The 17,258-nt window shown below is 40.0% G+C and overlaps 1 protein-coding gene across 2 annotated transcripts in view; it reads right to left on the reverse strand.

The window, feature by feature from the left end:
- slc2a9l2 (solute carrier family 2 member 9, like 2) overlaps positions 1 to 17,258 on the reverse strand; it is a 247,011-nt gene that overhangs the window by 209,901 nt on the left and 19,852 nt on the right. The window contains exon 4 of one of the 2 annotated variants that reach the window (XM_055910005.1): positions 1,228 to 1,388. The exons of the other annotated variant lie outside the window; for it this stretch is intronic. Within the exon in view, the coding sequence (XP_055765980.1) occupies positions 1,228 to 1,388 (161 nt within the window). The remainder of the gene's footprint in view (positions 1 to 1,227; positions 1,389 to 17,258) is intronic. 2 annotated transcript variants of the gene reach the window in all.

Raw genomic sequence — 17,258 nt, forward strand, 5'->3', positions numbered from 1 at the left:
ACATGTAAGCACTAAACAGTACTTGAATACAGTTCTGCTTACTAATTCCAAGAAGTTTCAAGCGCTGGAGCTGAAAGGTGGGTCACACATTTGCCCCTGCGTCATGTACTATTTGTGTCTGCAGACCTTTAAGTCATGTTTAGCCTCACACCCACCAGTATCTCCGGTGAGAAGAGAGAGGGAATGGGGAACTGAGGCATGAAGCTGTACTCAGTTAATGGAGGCTTCATGTTAAATTTACTTTACACATTTCTCTCCCCGGAGGGAATATGGGCTCAAATTGTGTTAATTTTTGTGTGGCTTCTCAAGGGCTGAAATCAACATTTTATTCCTTTGATATGTTTCAAAATCTGATTACTATATAGCGACCATAAAGCGCTGATTTGGGACACTCATTGGGAAACTACACCAACTGAAGGATCCCTGGTAACATCAAAGGACAGAAACGTCTATTGGAATCCGCTTGGCTGGCAAGTATCCTTGTGAGGAATGTAGAGGTGCCTGGAGTGGATTTAGTGGTGTCTGGCTCCATGGGGGGCCTGTGGAGCATCCATTAGAGGGAATCACCCATGCACAGGCCTGCTGGAATCCTTAGGCTGTCAGCACTCAGCACTTCCTGCCATGTTCCATCTACCGTGACGTCTGTCTGTCTGTCTACATGTGTCCTGACCACTAAAGGTTGGCTCACTGAAATGCTAAGAGAGAAAAACGACAGGGAGGGAAGAAAAGTGAAGAACAGATGGGGGAAGTTTATCTAGGCGGCCGATTTCAAAAGTTGATGAGGAGAAGGAGATGGGGGAAGAATCCCAAAGGAGGGGTGGACGGTTTGAACATATGCCAACTCCTCTCCTTGCTTCAATTGCCAATAGTGTGGTGAGTGTTGTCGCACAAAAAATAAATAAATAAAGATAATAGATAAAGCTATGTTCAGGCCTTTTACTCACACCGGGAAACTCTAATAGACATTCAGAAGTTCACAATATATAGTTGTCAATATTTCGTCATATACTCCCACATAAGACAATGCCAGAAGCACTTATCATCAAAACTGGAGCTAATTCACTGCAAGCCTCTGCACTACCTTACCAGCGCAATGGTTCATATTCTTAACAACGGAGCCGTGCAGTGAAATATGTATGCTTAAAATGTTCATTTATATGTATGCATTGATATCTATGTCAGCAAACCTCTTCTTTTAATGCTTATCATAGGTGTGTTCCAACTTACCTTCCAATGAGTTTCGTGAGCAACGTGACGCAGAGCGCTCCAAGTAGGCCCCCAATGGCAAATATGGAGACTGTGATGGACCATAGCATGGTGACCATGTCTGCTCCTATGGGTTCTCCGTAGCGCTCCATCCATGTCTGGTTGTAAAATGTCTTTATATACTGTACAGGGAGGAAGAGGAATGAAGTCAGCATCTCAGCAACAAAAAAAAAAATCTCATTATTCACACAGGGTAAATAATAAAAATGCTTTCTTTTCCATCTGATTTCAAGGTAATGTTTGCGTAACCTTTTAAGGTCCATGCTGTTGTTAGGTTCTAAATAAACGGAGTAAAAAACTAACGGACAACTAGGAAAAGCTCAAACCAAGTTTATTCACCCAATGGGTCAGACAGCTGAAAAACCCAATGGGTCAGACAGCTGAAAAGACAAAGACATGTTCCCACCAGCACAAGTATTTACACGGAGTCTCCTCCTTTTCTCTAAACATTACATCTTTGTTGCTAGGCAGGAAGTTACGTGATGTGTGTAATAACTATTCCTTCTCCCTTCATGTGACCTGACCTCGGCCCCCATTGCTTACTTATCACGTGTGCTTCCTCTCCAGCCTCTAGGTCACCAGGCTGCTCGTTATGGAGCACACCTGTCACCATCGTTAAACGCATTATGACACTCACCTGGACGCCATCAACTCCTTGATTAACTGCCCTAGATATGTCACTCCCTTTGGTTCCTTCCCCAGACGTCATTGTTTCTGTTTTATGTCTGTGCGTTGATCACGTTTCTTGTTTAGTATTATGTTTTGTTTATTGATTAAATAACTTCTTCGGGGTAGTGGGCAGTATTTGGAAGTTTGGATGAATGAGGTTCCCAAAGTAAACTGCCTGTTACTCAGGCTCAGAAGCTAGGATGTGCATATAATTGGTAGTATTGGATAGAAAACACTCTAAAGTCTCTAAAACTGTTATAATAACGTATATTAGTATAACAGAACTGATATGGCAAGCGAAAACCCGAGGAGAATCAGTCCGGAATAAATTTTAAAAAATGTAGCTTACCCCTGAGTATAATGGTTCTCTATGGGAATATAAAAGGAATACCTCCCAGATTGCAGTTCCTAGGGCTTCCACTAGATGTCAAGTCTTTAGAAAGAGTTTCAGGCTTGTTTTTTTTTTTAAATAAGCTAGAATTTGTAGTTTTTGTAAGTGGCTCCCATTTTGGCTGTAGTGTTTTCACACACTTGGATAAGAGCGCGCACTTCGTTATTTATCTCCGGTAATTAACATACTATTCTCCGTCTTAAATTGTATCGTTTATTTACATATTAGGGTACGTGAGGATTGATTAGAAACGTTGTTTGACTTGTTTGGATGAGGTTTATTGGTAACTTACGGGATTCATTTGTATGCATTTTGAACAAGGGAAACCGGTGGATTACCGAGTCAAGCGCGCCAAATAAACGTACTTTTTGGGGATATAAAGTAGGACTTTATCGAAAAAAAGGACCATTTGTTATGTAGCTCGGACCCTTCTGATTGCAACCAGATGAAGATCTTCAAAGGTAAGTGATTTATTATATCGCTATTTCTGACTTTCGTGACACCTCTGCTTGGTTGGAAAATGTATGTAAGGGAATACCCCCCTGAAATGGACAAAAATGAATGGGAACTTATTGGCACCGTACGAAAGAAACATATACACAATGTACAATACCACTCAAATGGACGTTGTTTCATTCAAAACTTATTGCAAATGCCATATGGCAAATGCCAAGTGTCACACAGCAAAAATCCAATAGATGGCGAGCGCGGTCGACGGTAAATTTTCATATTGCAAGTGCACATCAAGTCAAGACCCAAGGGTCAAATTTAGAAAATTTGATTTTTTTCCAAAAACATATCACCCCCTTAAAAAGTGCTTTCTGGACTGTTCGAAATTCTTTAGATTTTTTTGGTCAATTAGACATGTATAAGAACTGTATGAACATACTTTTGTCATATTTTGTCATATTTTTTTAATTGTCCATTAGGCACATGTCTTGTCCATTTGCAATATGGTTTCATAGGAAGTCAAAAGTCAGTGAACCATTGCCAAATGCCATAAGAAATGAAAAGAAAATGAAAGAGCCAAATCAGGATGTTATGTCCATTTGCCATGTACGATCGTAGGAAGTCAGATTCTAAACCCAAAAGTTAGTGAACCATATCCAAATGGCATTTATACTGCCCAATTAATATATAGCACTATGTTAATCCATGAATCAACCTAGATGGTCTATTTGTCATGTATGATGAGGGAAAAGTGGGACTCTATTGTTTAACGATTTTTTGAAAAACGTCCAAAATGACCTACTGGATTGGCAAGGGGTGCTCCCTAGCCAACCGTAGACCCCTTGCACCCCCCTAAAGGCATTTTTTTTTTTTATGTGCTCCTGGTAACCAATTCTAATCACCAGGCGTACGGCTGTCCATTTGCAATATGTTTCAATGGGCATTTACCATCACGAATTTGATATGCTCAAAAATACTTCAGAAATGCAAAATTGACTGGCCCGATGAACTCGGGATGGCCGGGCAGTGGTAGTTGTTCCTCTCTATCGCTCGTTGGTGTTGATTTCATCATGTCCATTTGGTAATGTTTTTTCACTGTTTAAACATATTGCAAATGGACAAAAGTCAGCCAGCAAGTCACCATTCATCAGTCAAATAGATATCATTCTGACAATAAACGGATTCAAACTGACACCACACCCACTTTTTCCAACTCGTTTAGAAGCCAACTATCACATATTTCAGAGCAGGCCCAAAATTCACAGCGTCTTCTGTTTAAACCATAATAAAAACGTAAAATACGTAGTTATGTTCTAGCTGCGGGTAAAGTTCTGACATTATGTGTAGGCCTATGTGAGGCGACCCTGAATCCCAAGTTTCGGCTCGATAGGTCATTGGTGCTGAAAATCCACATTTTCCGGGTGTTGCTACGGGGTCCTTGAATGAGCTTGAATGAGCAGACAGAAACGTTATGGACCATCTCTATGGACCGAGCGGGTTTGAATGCACCTGTCTTGGGACTCTGGGACTTTTCTAAATGTCATCATTTTCGTGATGGTCAAAATTAATTGAAGTTATTGCAAATGTATGACACTGTTTCTCGGTCTGAGAACCTTCTATAGCCACATAACTCATCACGCACTATCGACTTGAGCTCTAGAACAGTTTTCCAAAGCTTCAGAGCTCTAGGTCTGACGGTTCTTTGATAGTTCGAACTAAGGTAACTATTGCAGGATCTGTGTGGCTGTAAGCCCCACACTGTGTTACTCCATCCTTGCTGTGTGTGTGGGTGTGTGTGTGTGTGTGTGTGTGTGTGTGTGTGTGTGTGTGTGTGTGTGTGTGTGAGTTTTTCTTGGAAATCTGATGGGAGAAATTACTGATTTACAGTTCATGAGGGTTGCCTAACCACTAATCACACATATGAAGTTTTGGAAAGATCTGACTCTTTTAACCCTTCGAAACAGCCCCTATTACCCCAATTTAAGAGACTTCCGGTTGGCACAGGAAGCTGAAAGTAAACACATAGCCTCATTGGGGTATGCTCTTACAGAATCCTGAGTTTAAAGTCTTTACGTTAAGAATTGACTGATTTACACAAGGTTGAATGCAGTGAGTTTCACAAACTGCAGGTTTGGTATATCAAAACACCTTTAGGGTGAATTTAATCACTTCCGGTTGCTCCAGGAAGCTTAGATGTCAACAGGCAGTGGGAGGTGGAATGGGGTGTCTAGCTTGATCTGAGGTCGAACAAGAGCTCTTGGAATGACGTGACCACTATTTCCTTTGTCTACCAAGGCGCGGGAAGGACATCAGCATTGGCTTCTGAAAAGCGTTCGGTATAGACGGCTAATATCTCCGGCTTTGATTTTATTTGATACATGTGATAATATCGTGAAGTATGTTTTTTCAATATCGTTTTATCAGATTATTCAACGTTTATCAGGAGTTTGAGTTTTCCGTTCTCTGCCTTAGGTGAGATGGACATCTTCGCGCCACTTGGCTAGCTAAGGTTGCTAATTCGACAGGAGAAGAGGACATTCTAAAACCAAACAACGATTTATTCTGGACAAAGGACTCCTTGTACAAGATTCTGATGGAAGCTCAGCAAGAGTAAGAACCATTTATGATGTTATTTCGTATTTCTGTGGAAAATGTTTAGTCGTATTTTCCTTCCTTTTTGCGGGCGCTGTCTTGCTATAACGTAAGCTGTTTGTTATGGTAAAGTATTTTTTTTAATCTAACACGGCGATTGCATTAACTTCTTGCGACTATAGGGGGTGCTGTTTCAAATTAGCATAATTGTCTCTACAGATGAAACGGCTTCCTACTCAATTCTTGATCATACAATATGCATATTATTACTATTATTGGATAGAAAACACTCTCTAGTTTCTATAGCCGTTTGAATTATGTCTCTGAGTGGAACGGAACTCTTTCTACAGCGAAATCCATGACAGGTTTTGCGAAGGTCTGAGAGCGAAGCTCTGATCTCAGTTCAGTTTAAAGGCGTGTGTATATCCTATGGAACGACACGAACTGCACCCGCCTTCCCCTGGATGTCAGTAACCAATGAGAAGTGGAATGGGCTTCCTAGGTAGCTCTCAGAGGTTATAAAAGACCAAGGAGTGAGGTACGCCTTCTTTTCGACGCTGAACTTTACGCAGAGAGAGACCTCGGGATGCCATTTTCGAACGCTCAGTAATGAACTTTAGATATATCAGTCTGTAATTTAATTTGATATAGGTGTTAGAAACATCATAACGAAGCTATTTGAAACCGAGTTATATCAGATTATGCGAGTATATTGCTATTTTTCGGAATTATCCTCAGTATTGCGTATTGAGAATTTGGACACGTTGTGGCAAAATAGCTAATGTTAGCAATTGTTAGCTATAGTTAGCTGCTATATCAGAAGTTGAATGCAACGTTTTACAACCAAGCAACGATTCTTTTGGACAAAGTACCACTTGGCCAAGATTCCGATGGAAGCTCGTCGAAAAGTAAGAGCTATTTATGATGTTATTACATTTTTATGTGGAAAAATGTAAACTCAACAATGGTAAATAGTGACGCCGTTATTGCAGCACTAGTCTGTCTGTAACGCACACTGTATGTCTAGTAACGTTAATTTTAAAAATCTAACTTAGCGGTTGCATTAATAACTAATGCATCTTTCATTTCATGGCCAACCTGTATTTTTTTAGTCAAGTTTATGAATAGTTTGATAAAAATAGTTGTAATTTCATGATGGTGCCGGGCAGATTGCTTGAGTAGTTGGACAGTATTTCCATTGTGTAAGCACGATTTGTGCCGCTAAATATGCACATTTTCGATCAAACTCTATATGGATTGTGTAATATGATGTTACAGGAGTGTCATCGGAAGAATTCTGAGAAGGTTGAAAAAATTTATATATTTTGGCAATGTTGACGTTATCTCTCTCTTTGGCTAGAATCAATGCTGGGGTAATGTTTGCACATGTGGTATGCTAATATAACGATGTATGGGGGGTGGGGGGTGCTCCCGGACCCGGGGTAGGTGCTCGTTGGAGGTTAACCTGTCTAGGATCAGCGTGGCGCTAGCGGCACCCCCCCCCCCCCCACTGAAAAACCAGTGCCGCGAAATTCAAAAAAAATATTTTTTTTAAATATTTAACTTTCACACATTAAAGTCCAATACAGCTAATGAAAGACACAGATCTTGTGAATCCAGTCAACATTTCCGATTTTTAAAATGTTTTACAGGGAAGACACAATATGTAAAGATGTACATCTATTACCTAAAAACACATTAGCATAATCCACCATCTTTTATTTGTCCACCAACACCAGTAGCCATCACCAATTCGGCTAAACTAAGATATTTATAGCCCCTAACCAACAAAAAAACTCATTAGATGACAGTCTGATAACATATTTATGGTATGGGATAGGTTTTGTTAGAAAAAAGTGCATATTTCAGGTAGATATCATAGTTTACAATTGCACCCACCGTCACAAATGGAATAGAAAAACTACTTAGAGCAACGTGTTTACCTACTTACTAATCATCAAACATTTCGTAAAAATACACAGCATACACGAATCGAAAGACACAGATCCTGTGAATACAGACAATATTTCAGATTTTCTAAGTGTCTTACAGCGAAAACACAATAAATCGTTATATTAGCTTAGCACATAGCAATTAGCAGCCCAGCATTGATTCTAGCCAAAGTGAGCGATAAAAGTCAACATCGCCAAAAGATATTAATTTTTTCACTAACCTTCTCAGAATTCTTCCGATGACACTCCTGTAACATCATATTACACATTCCATATAGAGTTTGATCGCAAATGTTTATATTTAGCCACCAAAATCATGGTTAGACAATGTGAAATGTAGACAAGCTGGTAAAGAAAATGTCCTTGCGCCACTTAGACAGTGATCTACTCTTATACATAAATACTCATAAACGTGACTAAAAAATATAGGGTGGACAGGGATTGATAGACAATTTAATTCTTAATACAATTGCGTTATTACATTTTTTAATTTATCCTTACTTTTCAATACAGTTTGCGCCTAGCGAAGCTACGTCATAAAACATGGCGTTCTAAGCCACTAAAATGTTTCGACAGAAACACGATTTATCATAATAAAAATGTCCTACCTTGAGCTGTTCTTCCATCAGTATCTTGGGCAAAGGATCCTTTCTTGGGAGAAATCGTCTTTTGGTGGAAAGCTGTCCTCTTGCCATGTGGAAATGTCAACTGCGTTCGGGATGAACTGAAAAGCGTGCCCAACTTTTCACATCGTTGCAAAAATAAATGTCCCAAAATCGCACTAAACGGATATAAATTGCTATAAAACGCTTTAAATTAACTACCTTATGATGTTTTTAACTCCTATAACGAGTGAAAAGATGACCGGAGAAATATAACAGGCTAAACTAACGCTTGGAACAGGAGCGGGTCGGTGACCAGCACGCGCGTTACGCACCAAGGAAAGAATGACTAGCTTCAGGGTTTTTTCATTTGTAGGGCCTGTGAACGCGCAATCGACCCCATTGGAATCGTCATCACGTAAAGGCATCCAGGGGAAGACGTAAGAAGTGTCCGTATAGTCATAGCAAAATCAGTGCCGTTTTAACTGACTTCAGAACAGTGGCCAACATTTCTGAAATCTGAATCCATGTCAGGGAAATTGCTGTAGAATGGGCTCTGTTCCACTTAGAGACAAAATTTCAACTCCTATAGAAACTATAGACTGTTTTCTATCCAATAATAATAATAATATGCATATTGTACGATCAAGGATTTTGTGGGAAGCCGTTTAAAAAATTAGCCAAATTAGCATAAATAGTCTAAACAGCGCCCCCATCCCCAACAGGTTAAGAACTAGTGTATCTTTCATTTGCTGTCCAACATGTATTTTTTAGTAAGGTTTATGATGAGTTCTTTGATGAGATTAGGTGACTGTCCAAAATTTCTCCGGAGATTCTGGTGAATCGATGCTACATATTCACAATGTATAACCACGGTTTGCAGCTCAAAATATGCACATTTTCGAACAAAACATACAGTGGGGCAAAAAAGTATTTAGTCAGCCATCAATTGTGCAAGTTCTCCCACTTAAAAAGATGAGAGGCCTGTAATTTTCATCATAGGTACACTTCAACTATGACAGACAAAATTAGAAAAAAAATCCAGAAAATCACATTGTAGGATTTTTTATTTATTTATTTGCAAATTATGGTGGAAAATAAGTATTTGGTCAATAACAAAAGTTTCTCTCAATACTTTGTTATATACCCCTTGTTGGCAAAGACAGAGGTCAAACGTTTTCCATAAGTCTTCACAAGGTTTTCACACACTGTTGCTGGTATTTTGGCCCATTCCTCCATGCAGATCTCCTCTAGAGCAGTGATGTTTTGGGGCTGTTGCTGGGCCACACGGACTTTCAACTCCCTCCAAAGATTTTCTATGGGGTTGAGATCTGGAGACTGGCTAGGCCAGGACCTTGAAATGCTTCTTACGAAGCCACTCCTTTGTTGCCCGGGCGGTGTGTTTGGGATCATTGTCATGCTGAAAGACCCAGTCACGTTTCATCTTCAAAGCCCTTGCTGATGGAAGGAGGTTTTCACTCAAAATCTCACGATACATGGCCCCATTCATTCTTTCCTTTACACGGATCAGTCGTCCTGGTCCCTTTGCAGAAAAACAGCCCCAAAGCATGATGTTTCCACCCCCATGCTTCACAGTAGGTATGGTGTTCTTTGGATGCAACTCAGCATTCTTTGTCCTCCAAACACGACGAGTTGAGTTTTTACCAAAAAGTTCTATTTTGGTTTCATCTGACCATATGACATTCTCCCAATATTCTTCTGTATCATCCAAATGCTCTCTAGCAAACTTCAGACGGGCCTGGACATGTACTGGCTTAAGCAAAGGGACACGTCTGGCACTGCAGGATTTGAGTCCCTGGCGGCGTAGTGTGTTACTGATGGTAGGCTTTGTTACTTTGGTCCCAGCTCTCTGCAGGTCATTCACTAGGTCCCCCCGTGTGGTTCTGGGATTTTTGCTCACCGTTCTTGTTATCATTTTGACCCCACGGGGTGAGATCTTGCGTGGAGCCCCAGATCGAGGGAGATTATCAGTGGCCTTGTATGTCTTCCATTTCCTAATAATTGCTCCCACAGTTGATTTCTTCAAACCAAGCTGCTTACCGATTGCAGATTCAGTTTTCCCAGCCTGGTGCAGGTCTACAATTTTGTTTCTGGTGTCCTTTGACAGCTCTTTGGTCTTGGCCATAGTGGAGTTTGGAGTGTGACTGTTTGAGGTTGTGGACAGGTGTCTTTTATACTGATAACAAGTTCAAACAGGTGCCATTAATACATGTAACGAGTGGACAGAGGAGCCTCTTAAAGAATAAGTTACAGGTCTGTGAGAGCCAGAAATCTTGCTTGTTTGTAGGTGACCAAATACTTATTTCCACCATAACTTGCAAATAAATTCATTAAAAATCCTACAATGTGATTTTCTGGATTTTTTTTCTCATTTTGTCTGTCATAGTTGAAGTGTACCTATGATGAAAATTACAGACCTCTCTCATCTTTTTAAGTGGGAGAACTTGCACAATCGGTGGCTGACTAAATACTTTTTTGCCCCACTGTAAGTGTATTGTATAACCTGATGTTATAGGACTGTCATCTGATGAGGTTGGTCAAGGTTAGTGATTAATTATATATCTTTTGCTGTTTTTTTGCGATCGCTACCTTTGCGGGGAATGAATGCGGTTGTGTGTTTGGCTATTGTGGTAAGCTAATATAAAGCTATATTGTGTTTTCGCCGTAAAACACTTAAAAAATCAGAAATATTGGCTGGATTCACAAGATGTTTATCTTTCATTTGCTGTACACCATGTATTTTTCAAAAATGTTTTATGATGAGTATTTAGGTATTTCACGTTGCTCTCTGTAATTATTCTTGCTGCTTCGGTGCTATTTGTGATTGTAGCTGCAATGTAAAACTATGATTTATACCTCAAATATGCACATTTTCGAACAAAACATAGATTTATTGTTTAACATGTTATAAGACTGTCATCTGATGAAGTTGTTTCTTGGTTAGTGACTAATTATATCTCTATTTGGTCGGGTTTGTGATAGCTACCTATGCGGTAAAAAAATTGTGAAAATATGCGGTTGAGTCTTTTGCTATTGTGGTTAGCTAATAGAAATACATAGTGTTTTCGCTGTAAAACATTTTAAAAATCGTAAATGATGGCTGGATTCACAAGATGTGTAGTTTTCATTTGCTGTATTGGACTTGTGATTTCATGATATTTATATGCTAGTATTTACTTGTGGCGCTATGCTAGGCTATGCTAGTCAGCTTTTTTACTGATGAGGATGCTCCCGGATCAGGGATGGAGATAAAGTAGAGGTTATAGAAAAACTAACAGGTCTGTGAGAGCAGGAATTCTTACTGGTTGGTAGGTGATCAAATACTTATGTTATGCAATAAAATGCAAATTAATTACTTAAAAATCATACAATGTGATTTTCTGGATTTTTGTTTTAGATTCTGTCTCTCACAGTTGAAGTGTACCTATGACAAAAATTACAGACCTCTACAAGCTTTGTAAGTAGGAAAACCTGCAAATATCGGCAGTGAATCAAATACTGGTTCTCCCCACGTCTTTTTTTATTTGCATTTTCTTCGCATATATTTTGTATATATTTTTTAAACCTCAACTCAAACATACAACATTCAACCTGCCTCATGCAATGTGCTATAAATCTGCTATTATCTTTACTTTAGAACCGGAACCCCCAACAGAAGCTAGCGGTCAGTGGCTAGCTCCAGCTCGCCTAGCTACTCACTAGACCCCATGATCATTCGGCTATGCATGCCTCTCCCTAATGTCAATATCTCTTGTCCATTGCTGTTTTGGTTAGTGATTATTGTCTTATTTCACTGTAGAGTCTCCAGCCCTGCTCAATATGCCTCAGCTAACCCTTCTGTTCCACCTCCCACACATGGGGTGACATCAACTGGTTTAAATGTTGTCTCTAGACACAATACCTCTCTCATCATAACTCAATGCCTCGGTTTACCTCCACTGTATTCACATCCTACCATACCTTTGTCTGTACATTATGCCTTGAGTCTACTCTTCCGTGTCCAGAAACCTGCTCCATTTACTCTCTGTTCCCGAATGCACTAGACGACCAGTTCTTATAGCCTTTAGACTTACCTTTAACCTACTCCTCCTCCTCAGTTCCTCTGGTGATGTAGATGTTAATCCAGGCCCTGCAGTGCCTAGCTCCACTCCCATTCCCCAGGCGCTCTCATTTGTGGACTTCTCTAACCGTAAAAGTCTTGGTTTCATGCATGTTAACATTAGAAGCCTCCTCACTAAGTTTGCTTTATTCACTGCTTTAGCAAACTCTGCCAACCCGGATGTCCTAGCCGTGTCTGAATCCTGTCTTAGGAAGGCCACCAAAAACCCGGACATTTCCATCCCTAACTATAACATTTTCCGACAAGATAGAACTGCCAAAGGGCGTGGAGTTGCAATCTACTGCAGTCTGTCCCCAAACAATGAGCTTCTACTTTTAAAAATCCACCTTTCCAGAAACAAGTCTCTCACCGTTGACGCTTGCTATAGACCACCTTCTGCCCCCAGCTAGTCCCTGGACACCATATGTTTATTGATTTCTCCCCCCATCTATCGTCAGAGCTCGTGCTGTTAGATGACCTAAACTGGGACATGCTTAACACCCCGGCCGTCATACAATCTAAAGTAGATACCTTCAATCTCACACAAATTATCAATAAACCTACTAGGTACAAGCCCAAATCCGTAAACACAGGCACTCTCATAGATTTCATCCTAACCAACCTGCCCTCCAAATACACCTCTGCTGTCTTCAACCAGGATCTCAGCGATCACTGCCTCATTGCCTGTGTCTGTAATGGGTATGCGGTCAAACGACCACCCCTCATCACTGTCAAACACTCCCTAAAACACTTCAGTGAGCAGACCTTTCTAATCGACTGAGCCTGGGTATCCTGGAAGGATATTGACCTCATTCCGTCAGTAGAGGATGCCTGGTTATTCTTTAAAAGGGCTTTCCTCACCATCATTCCTCACCATTCAAAAAATGTTGAACCAGGAAAAGATATAGCCCTTGGTTCACTCCAGACCTGACTTTCCTTGACCAGCACTAAAACATCCTGTGGCGTACTGCATTAGCATTGAATAGCCCCCGCGATATGCAACTTTTCAGGGAAGTTAGGAACCAATATACACAGGCAGTTAGGAAAGCAAAGGCTAGCTTTTTCAAACAGAAATTTGCATCCTGTAGCACAAACTCCCAAAATTTCTGGGACACTAAAAACCATGGAGAATAAGAGCCCCTCCTCCCAGCTGTCCACTGCACTGAGGCTAGGAAACACTGTCACAACCGATAAATCGACGATAATTGAGAATTTCAAAAAGCATTTTCTACGGCTAGCGATGCTTTCCACCTGGATACCCCTACCCCGGTCAACAGCCCTGCACCCCCCTCAGCAACTTGCCCAAGCCTCCCCCATTTCTCCTTCACCCAAATCCAGATAGCCGATGTTCTGAAAGAGCTGCAAAAAAAAATAATCATACAATGTGATTTCCTGGATTTTTGTTTTAAATTCCGTCTCTCACAGTTGAAGTGTACCTATGATAAAAAAATTACACACCTCTACATGCTTTGTAAGTAGGAAAACCTGCAAAATCGGCAGTGTATCAAATACTTGTACTCCCACATTTTATATATATATATATATATATATGTGTGTGTGTGTGTCACTCCCTTTGGTCCCTTCCCCATGCGTCATTGTTTCTGATTCATGTCTGTGCGTTGTTCGTGTTTCTTGTTTTGTATTGTTTCGTTTATTGATTAAAATCACTCACTCCCTGAACTTGCTTCCCGACTCTCAGCGCACTCGTTACATCACTAATCCACAGCTACCCACCCTTATCAGTGACCGCAACCATGTGATTGCCTTATTCCCTCACTTAGTAACTCTCGAAAGCCCATGGCTCGTATCCTATCCACCCTTAATTGACTCCACCATATACATTCCTCCTACATATAACCATTAACTTCTGGTGTAGCAAGTATTTCAAATTACAACCCAACGCTGTAAATTTAGAAAAATGTGAACCACGACACCTATACAGAAATTATGGGTGAATTCACATATTTGTGTACACTCACCCAATTTCGGCTTAAAATTCAAAAAAGCACTTGCACATTTGAGTTCTCTCATTTCAGGTGCTTTGAGAATAATGCAAAGAAGAGAAACCCGGTTGTATCACTTATTTGATTAAATCTTTACGTGTCGGCCTCTTGGCCTTCGTCAGAGCAATTTACACTTGAAATGTGAACAAAAAATGTATTTAAGTCAAAACCTATTCACCTCTCCTGTCTGTCAAGCATTTCACTATTTTCAAAGCTAAACTCCAATTCTCCAGTCTGTCTCTGGCTCTCTTTCTTATCCTATAACCTTCCATCCCAAAAGGAAGACTTGCTTGGCTATTGAACCAGATGACCAGCTTGGCTTCTGGAGGCCTGCAGGTTCATCGTCAGTGGATCCTAACTTCAAATTCTCACACACAGTCCACACCTGAAGGGAACATGAAAGGGAAACGCATGCAAAGCTGGTTTATGGGGAGGTCTAACCAGCCCAAATGATTTCTATTGACTGTGTGTGCGCCTGTGTGTGGACTATAAATAATTAGCTTAACTATATTCACTGATTTGTGAGCATATAAAAAAAAATGTATGTTAAGAATGTGCTAGAGGGACGCAGACGGCTAACTGGATTTAGATACAGGGTAGGAGACCAAGACTGCATGTGTCTGGGGACTATAAGACTGCTCAGGATACAATTAGCCAACTAAATCGTGATGCGGAAGGACAAATGCCATAGCAGTCTTGAGCTCAGACTGGAGTAATGAACTAATTAATATATATTTTTAATATTGATGTAGCAAATGTATCATTTGTACAGTTCTTTATTAAAAATGTAGTTGTGTTACATTTGACTGTGTAAACCCTAGCAGTACTACTTATTTCTATGAGAGTGAGGCAGATATATAGCATTTAGCAAAAAAACATGATTATTTGTCTCGGAAACGAAACCATCAAGTGATAGATTTTAAACAAATACATCTGTCATTTAAACAACCCCATGCCATGACTAGATTGTGTTTATTCACTATCTCATTTGTTTAAAAAATAAAAGCTAATTTACCAAGATTTCTGAAAATGGATATATAGCGTTTTGGAATTAAACTCTTGACAAACATCATGTTTATGTTGACTGATCAAGGGGGCGTCATTCTTGTTTACAACATTCTTGGTTGAGAAAAGGCATTTAACAAAGCCACAGAATAACGCTGCCTGAAAAGCATTGAAGGGGAAAATTAAGTCAGAAATTTCAAATTGGAAATCAGAAACTTCAGAAGCCTTTAACATTTTCACATGTGAGTTCCAAATATCTCTAACGGGCGCCCCAGACTGATGTCACAATGCACTCACTGTTACAAAATGTGATTATTATGCAACAGGACAGTTTACATGTGCTGCCTGCTAATTATCTATCGGCTGTTTCAACTTGTCAATTTCAAATTATTTTCTAACAAGTTAAATTTTCTAACAGTTTAAATTGAGGTGTGTTCTGCCTCATTAATTCACATTCAGCTTTGCGGACAACTTATGTTTGAGGCTTTACTGAGCCGGACAAACTTCTCTCTTTGAGGAGAGTCCAATGCACTTCACTCATGTTTGCGCAGATCAAGTATGCATATATTTGTGCAGTCTTGCAAGAATGTAACATTTTCTTGCTGGTGTTTGTTTTGCCTTCATTGTTGTTTTTCTTACAAATAATAACTTTGGACATGTGAGCTTTCCTAACAAAGTAAGTTACTTATGTTCTGTACACTGTGTTGCCTTTTCTACTGTAGGCACATACAGTATGCATGTATGTATGTACAGTTGAAGTCGAAAGTCTACATACACTTGAGCCAAATACATGTAAGTTCTGCCCACAAAGTTTCTATAGGGTTGGGGTCAGAGCTTTGTGATGTCCACTCCAAAACCTTGACTTTGTTGTCCTTAAAATAGATGGCATCATGAGGAAGGTACATTATGTGGATATATTGAAGCAACGTCTCAACACATCAGTCAGGAAGTTAAAGCTTGACCGCAAACAGGTCTTCCAAATGGACAATGACCCCAAGCATGCTTCCAAAGTTGTGGCAAAATGGCTTAATAAAGACAACAAAGTCAAGGTATTGGAGTGGCCATCAAAAAGCCCTGACCTCAATGCCATAGAAAATTTGTGGGCAGAACTGAAAAAGCGTGTGCGAGCAAGGAAGCCTACAAACCTGACTCCGTTACACCAGCTCTGTCAGGAGGAATGGGCCGAAATTCACCCAACTTGTGGGAAGCTTGTGGAAGGCTACCCAAAACGTTTGACCCAAATTAAACAATTTAAAGGCAATGCTACCAAATACTAATTGAGTATGTAAACGTCTGACCCACTGGGAATGTGATGAAAGAAATAAAAGCTGAAATAAATCACTACTATTCTTCTAACATTTCATATTCTTAAAATAAAGTGGTGATCCTAACTGACCTAAGACAGGGACGTTTTACTATGATTAAATGTCAGGAATTGTGAAAAACTGAGTTTAAATAAATTTGGCTAAGGTGTATGTAAACTTCCGACTTCAACTGTAGTATGCATGATTGTAAAAACTGTTGCTCCATAAGGCTCGCCTGTTTTGGTGTATTTTACTTGTAATATCTAGGTATGTCATTTACAACAAAATACTTATCAATCATGATCTGTCTCTAAGACACAGGTTGTTATGGAATTGATGTCCTCCGGAAAAATATTGACTTCTGCAGAGGACGTTCCCCTCATTCTAAAACAAATCAAGTTACCTGTGGGAAGCGTAAAAACAAACACAAAACCAGCACTGAGTGAACAATGACAGACAAACCAAACAACAAAAGCTGTGTTTCCGTCTTAAAAGGGATGATGGCTCTTCTTGAGTCATGAACAATTCCAAGGGCTACACACATTTCACACTTGTTCCCATCAAATTGGAGAATTAGAGGCCAGTACCATACCACAGTAAATCAACACTATTTTTCTGCCAGTTGATATAGCTCCCTTGTGATGTCTTGCTTATGTGCCAAATAGAAACATTAGGAAATCCTAAGGCTAGCAGACTGAAATTCTCTAAGCCTGAAATACCATTCACCTACAGTACCTAAAAGGAAAAGGTGATGGCATCTCCCAAGAAGACTGCAACAACATATGTTTTTTTCTAATGCATAGGTTAATATAATTAAGAGCTGGTGCAGTTGGACTGCAATCGGTCTTTGCCAAAGCTTTTTCCAGTCCCTGGTTTCCCAGTCCCTGGCAGTCCCTGGTTTGAA

Source organism: Salvelinus fontinalis, chromosome 3 (genome assembly GCF_029448725.1).
Source record: "Salvelinus fontinalis isolate EN_2023a chromosome 3, ASM2944872v1, whole genome shotgun sequence".
Lineage (NCBI taxonomy): Eukaryota > Metazoa > Chordata > Actinopteri > Salmoniformes > Salmonidae > Salvelinus > Salvelinus fontinalis.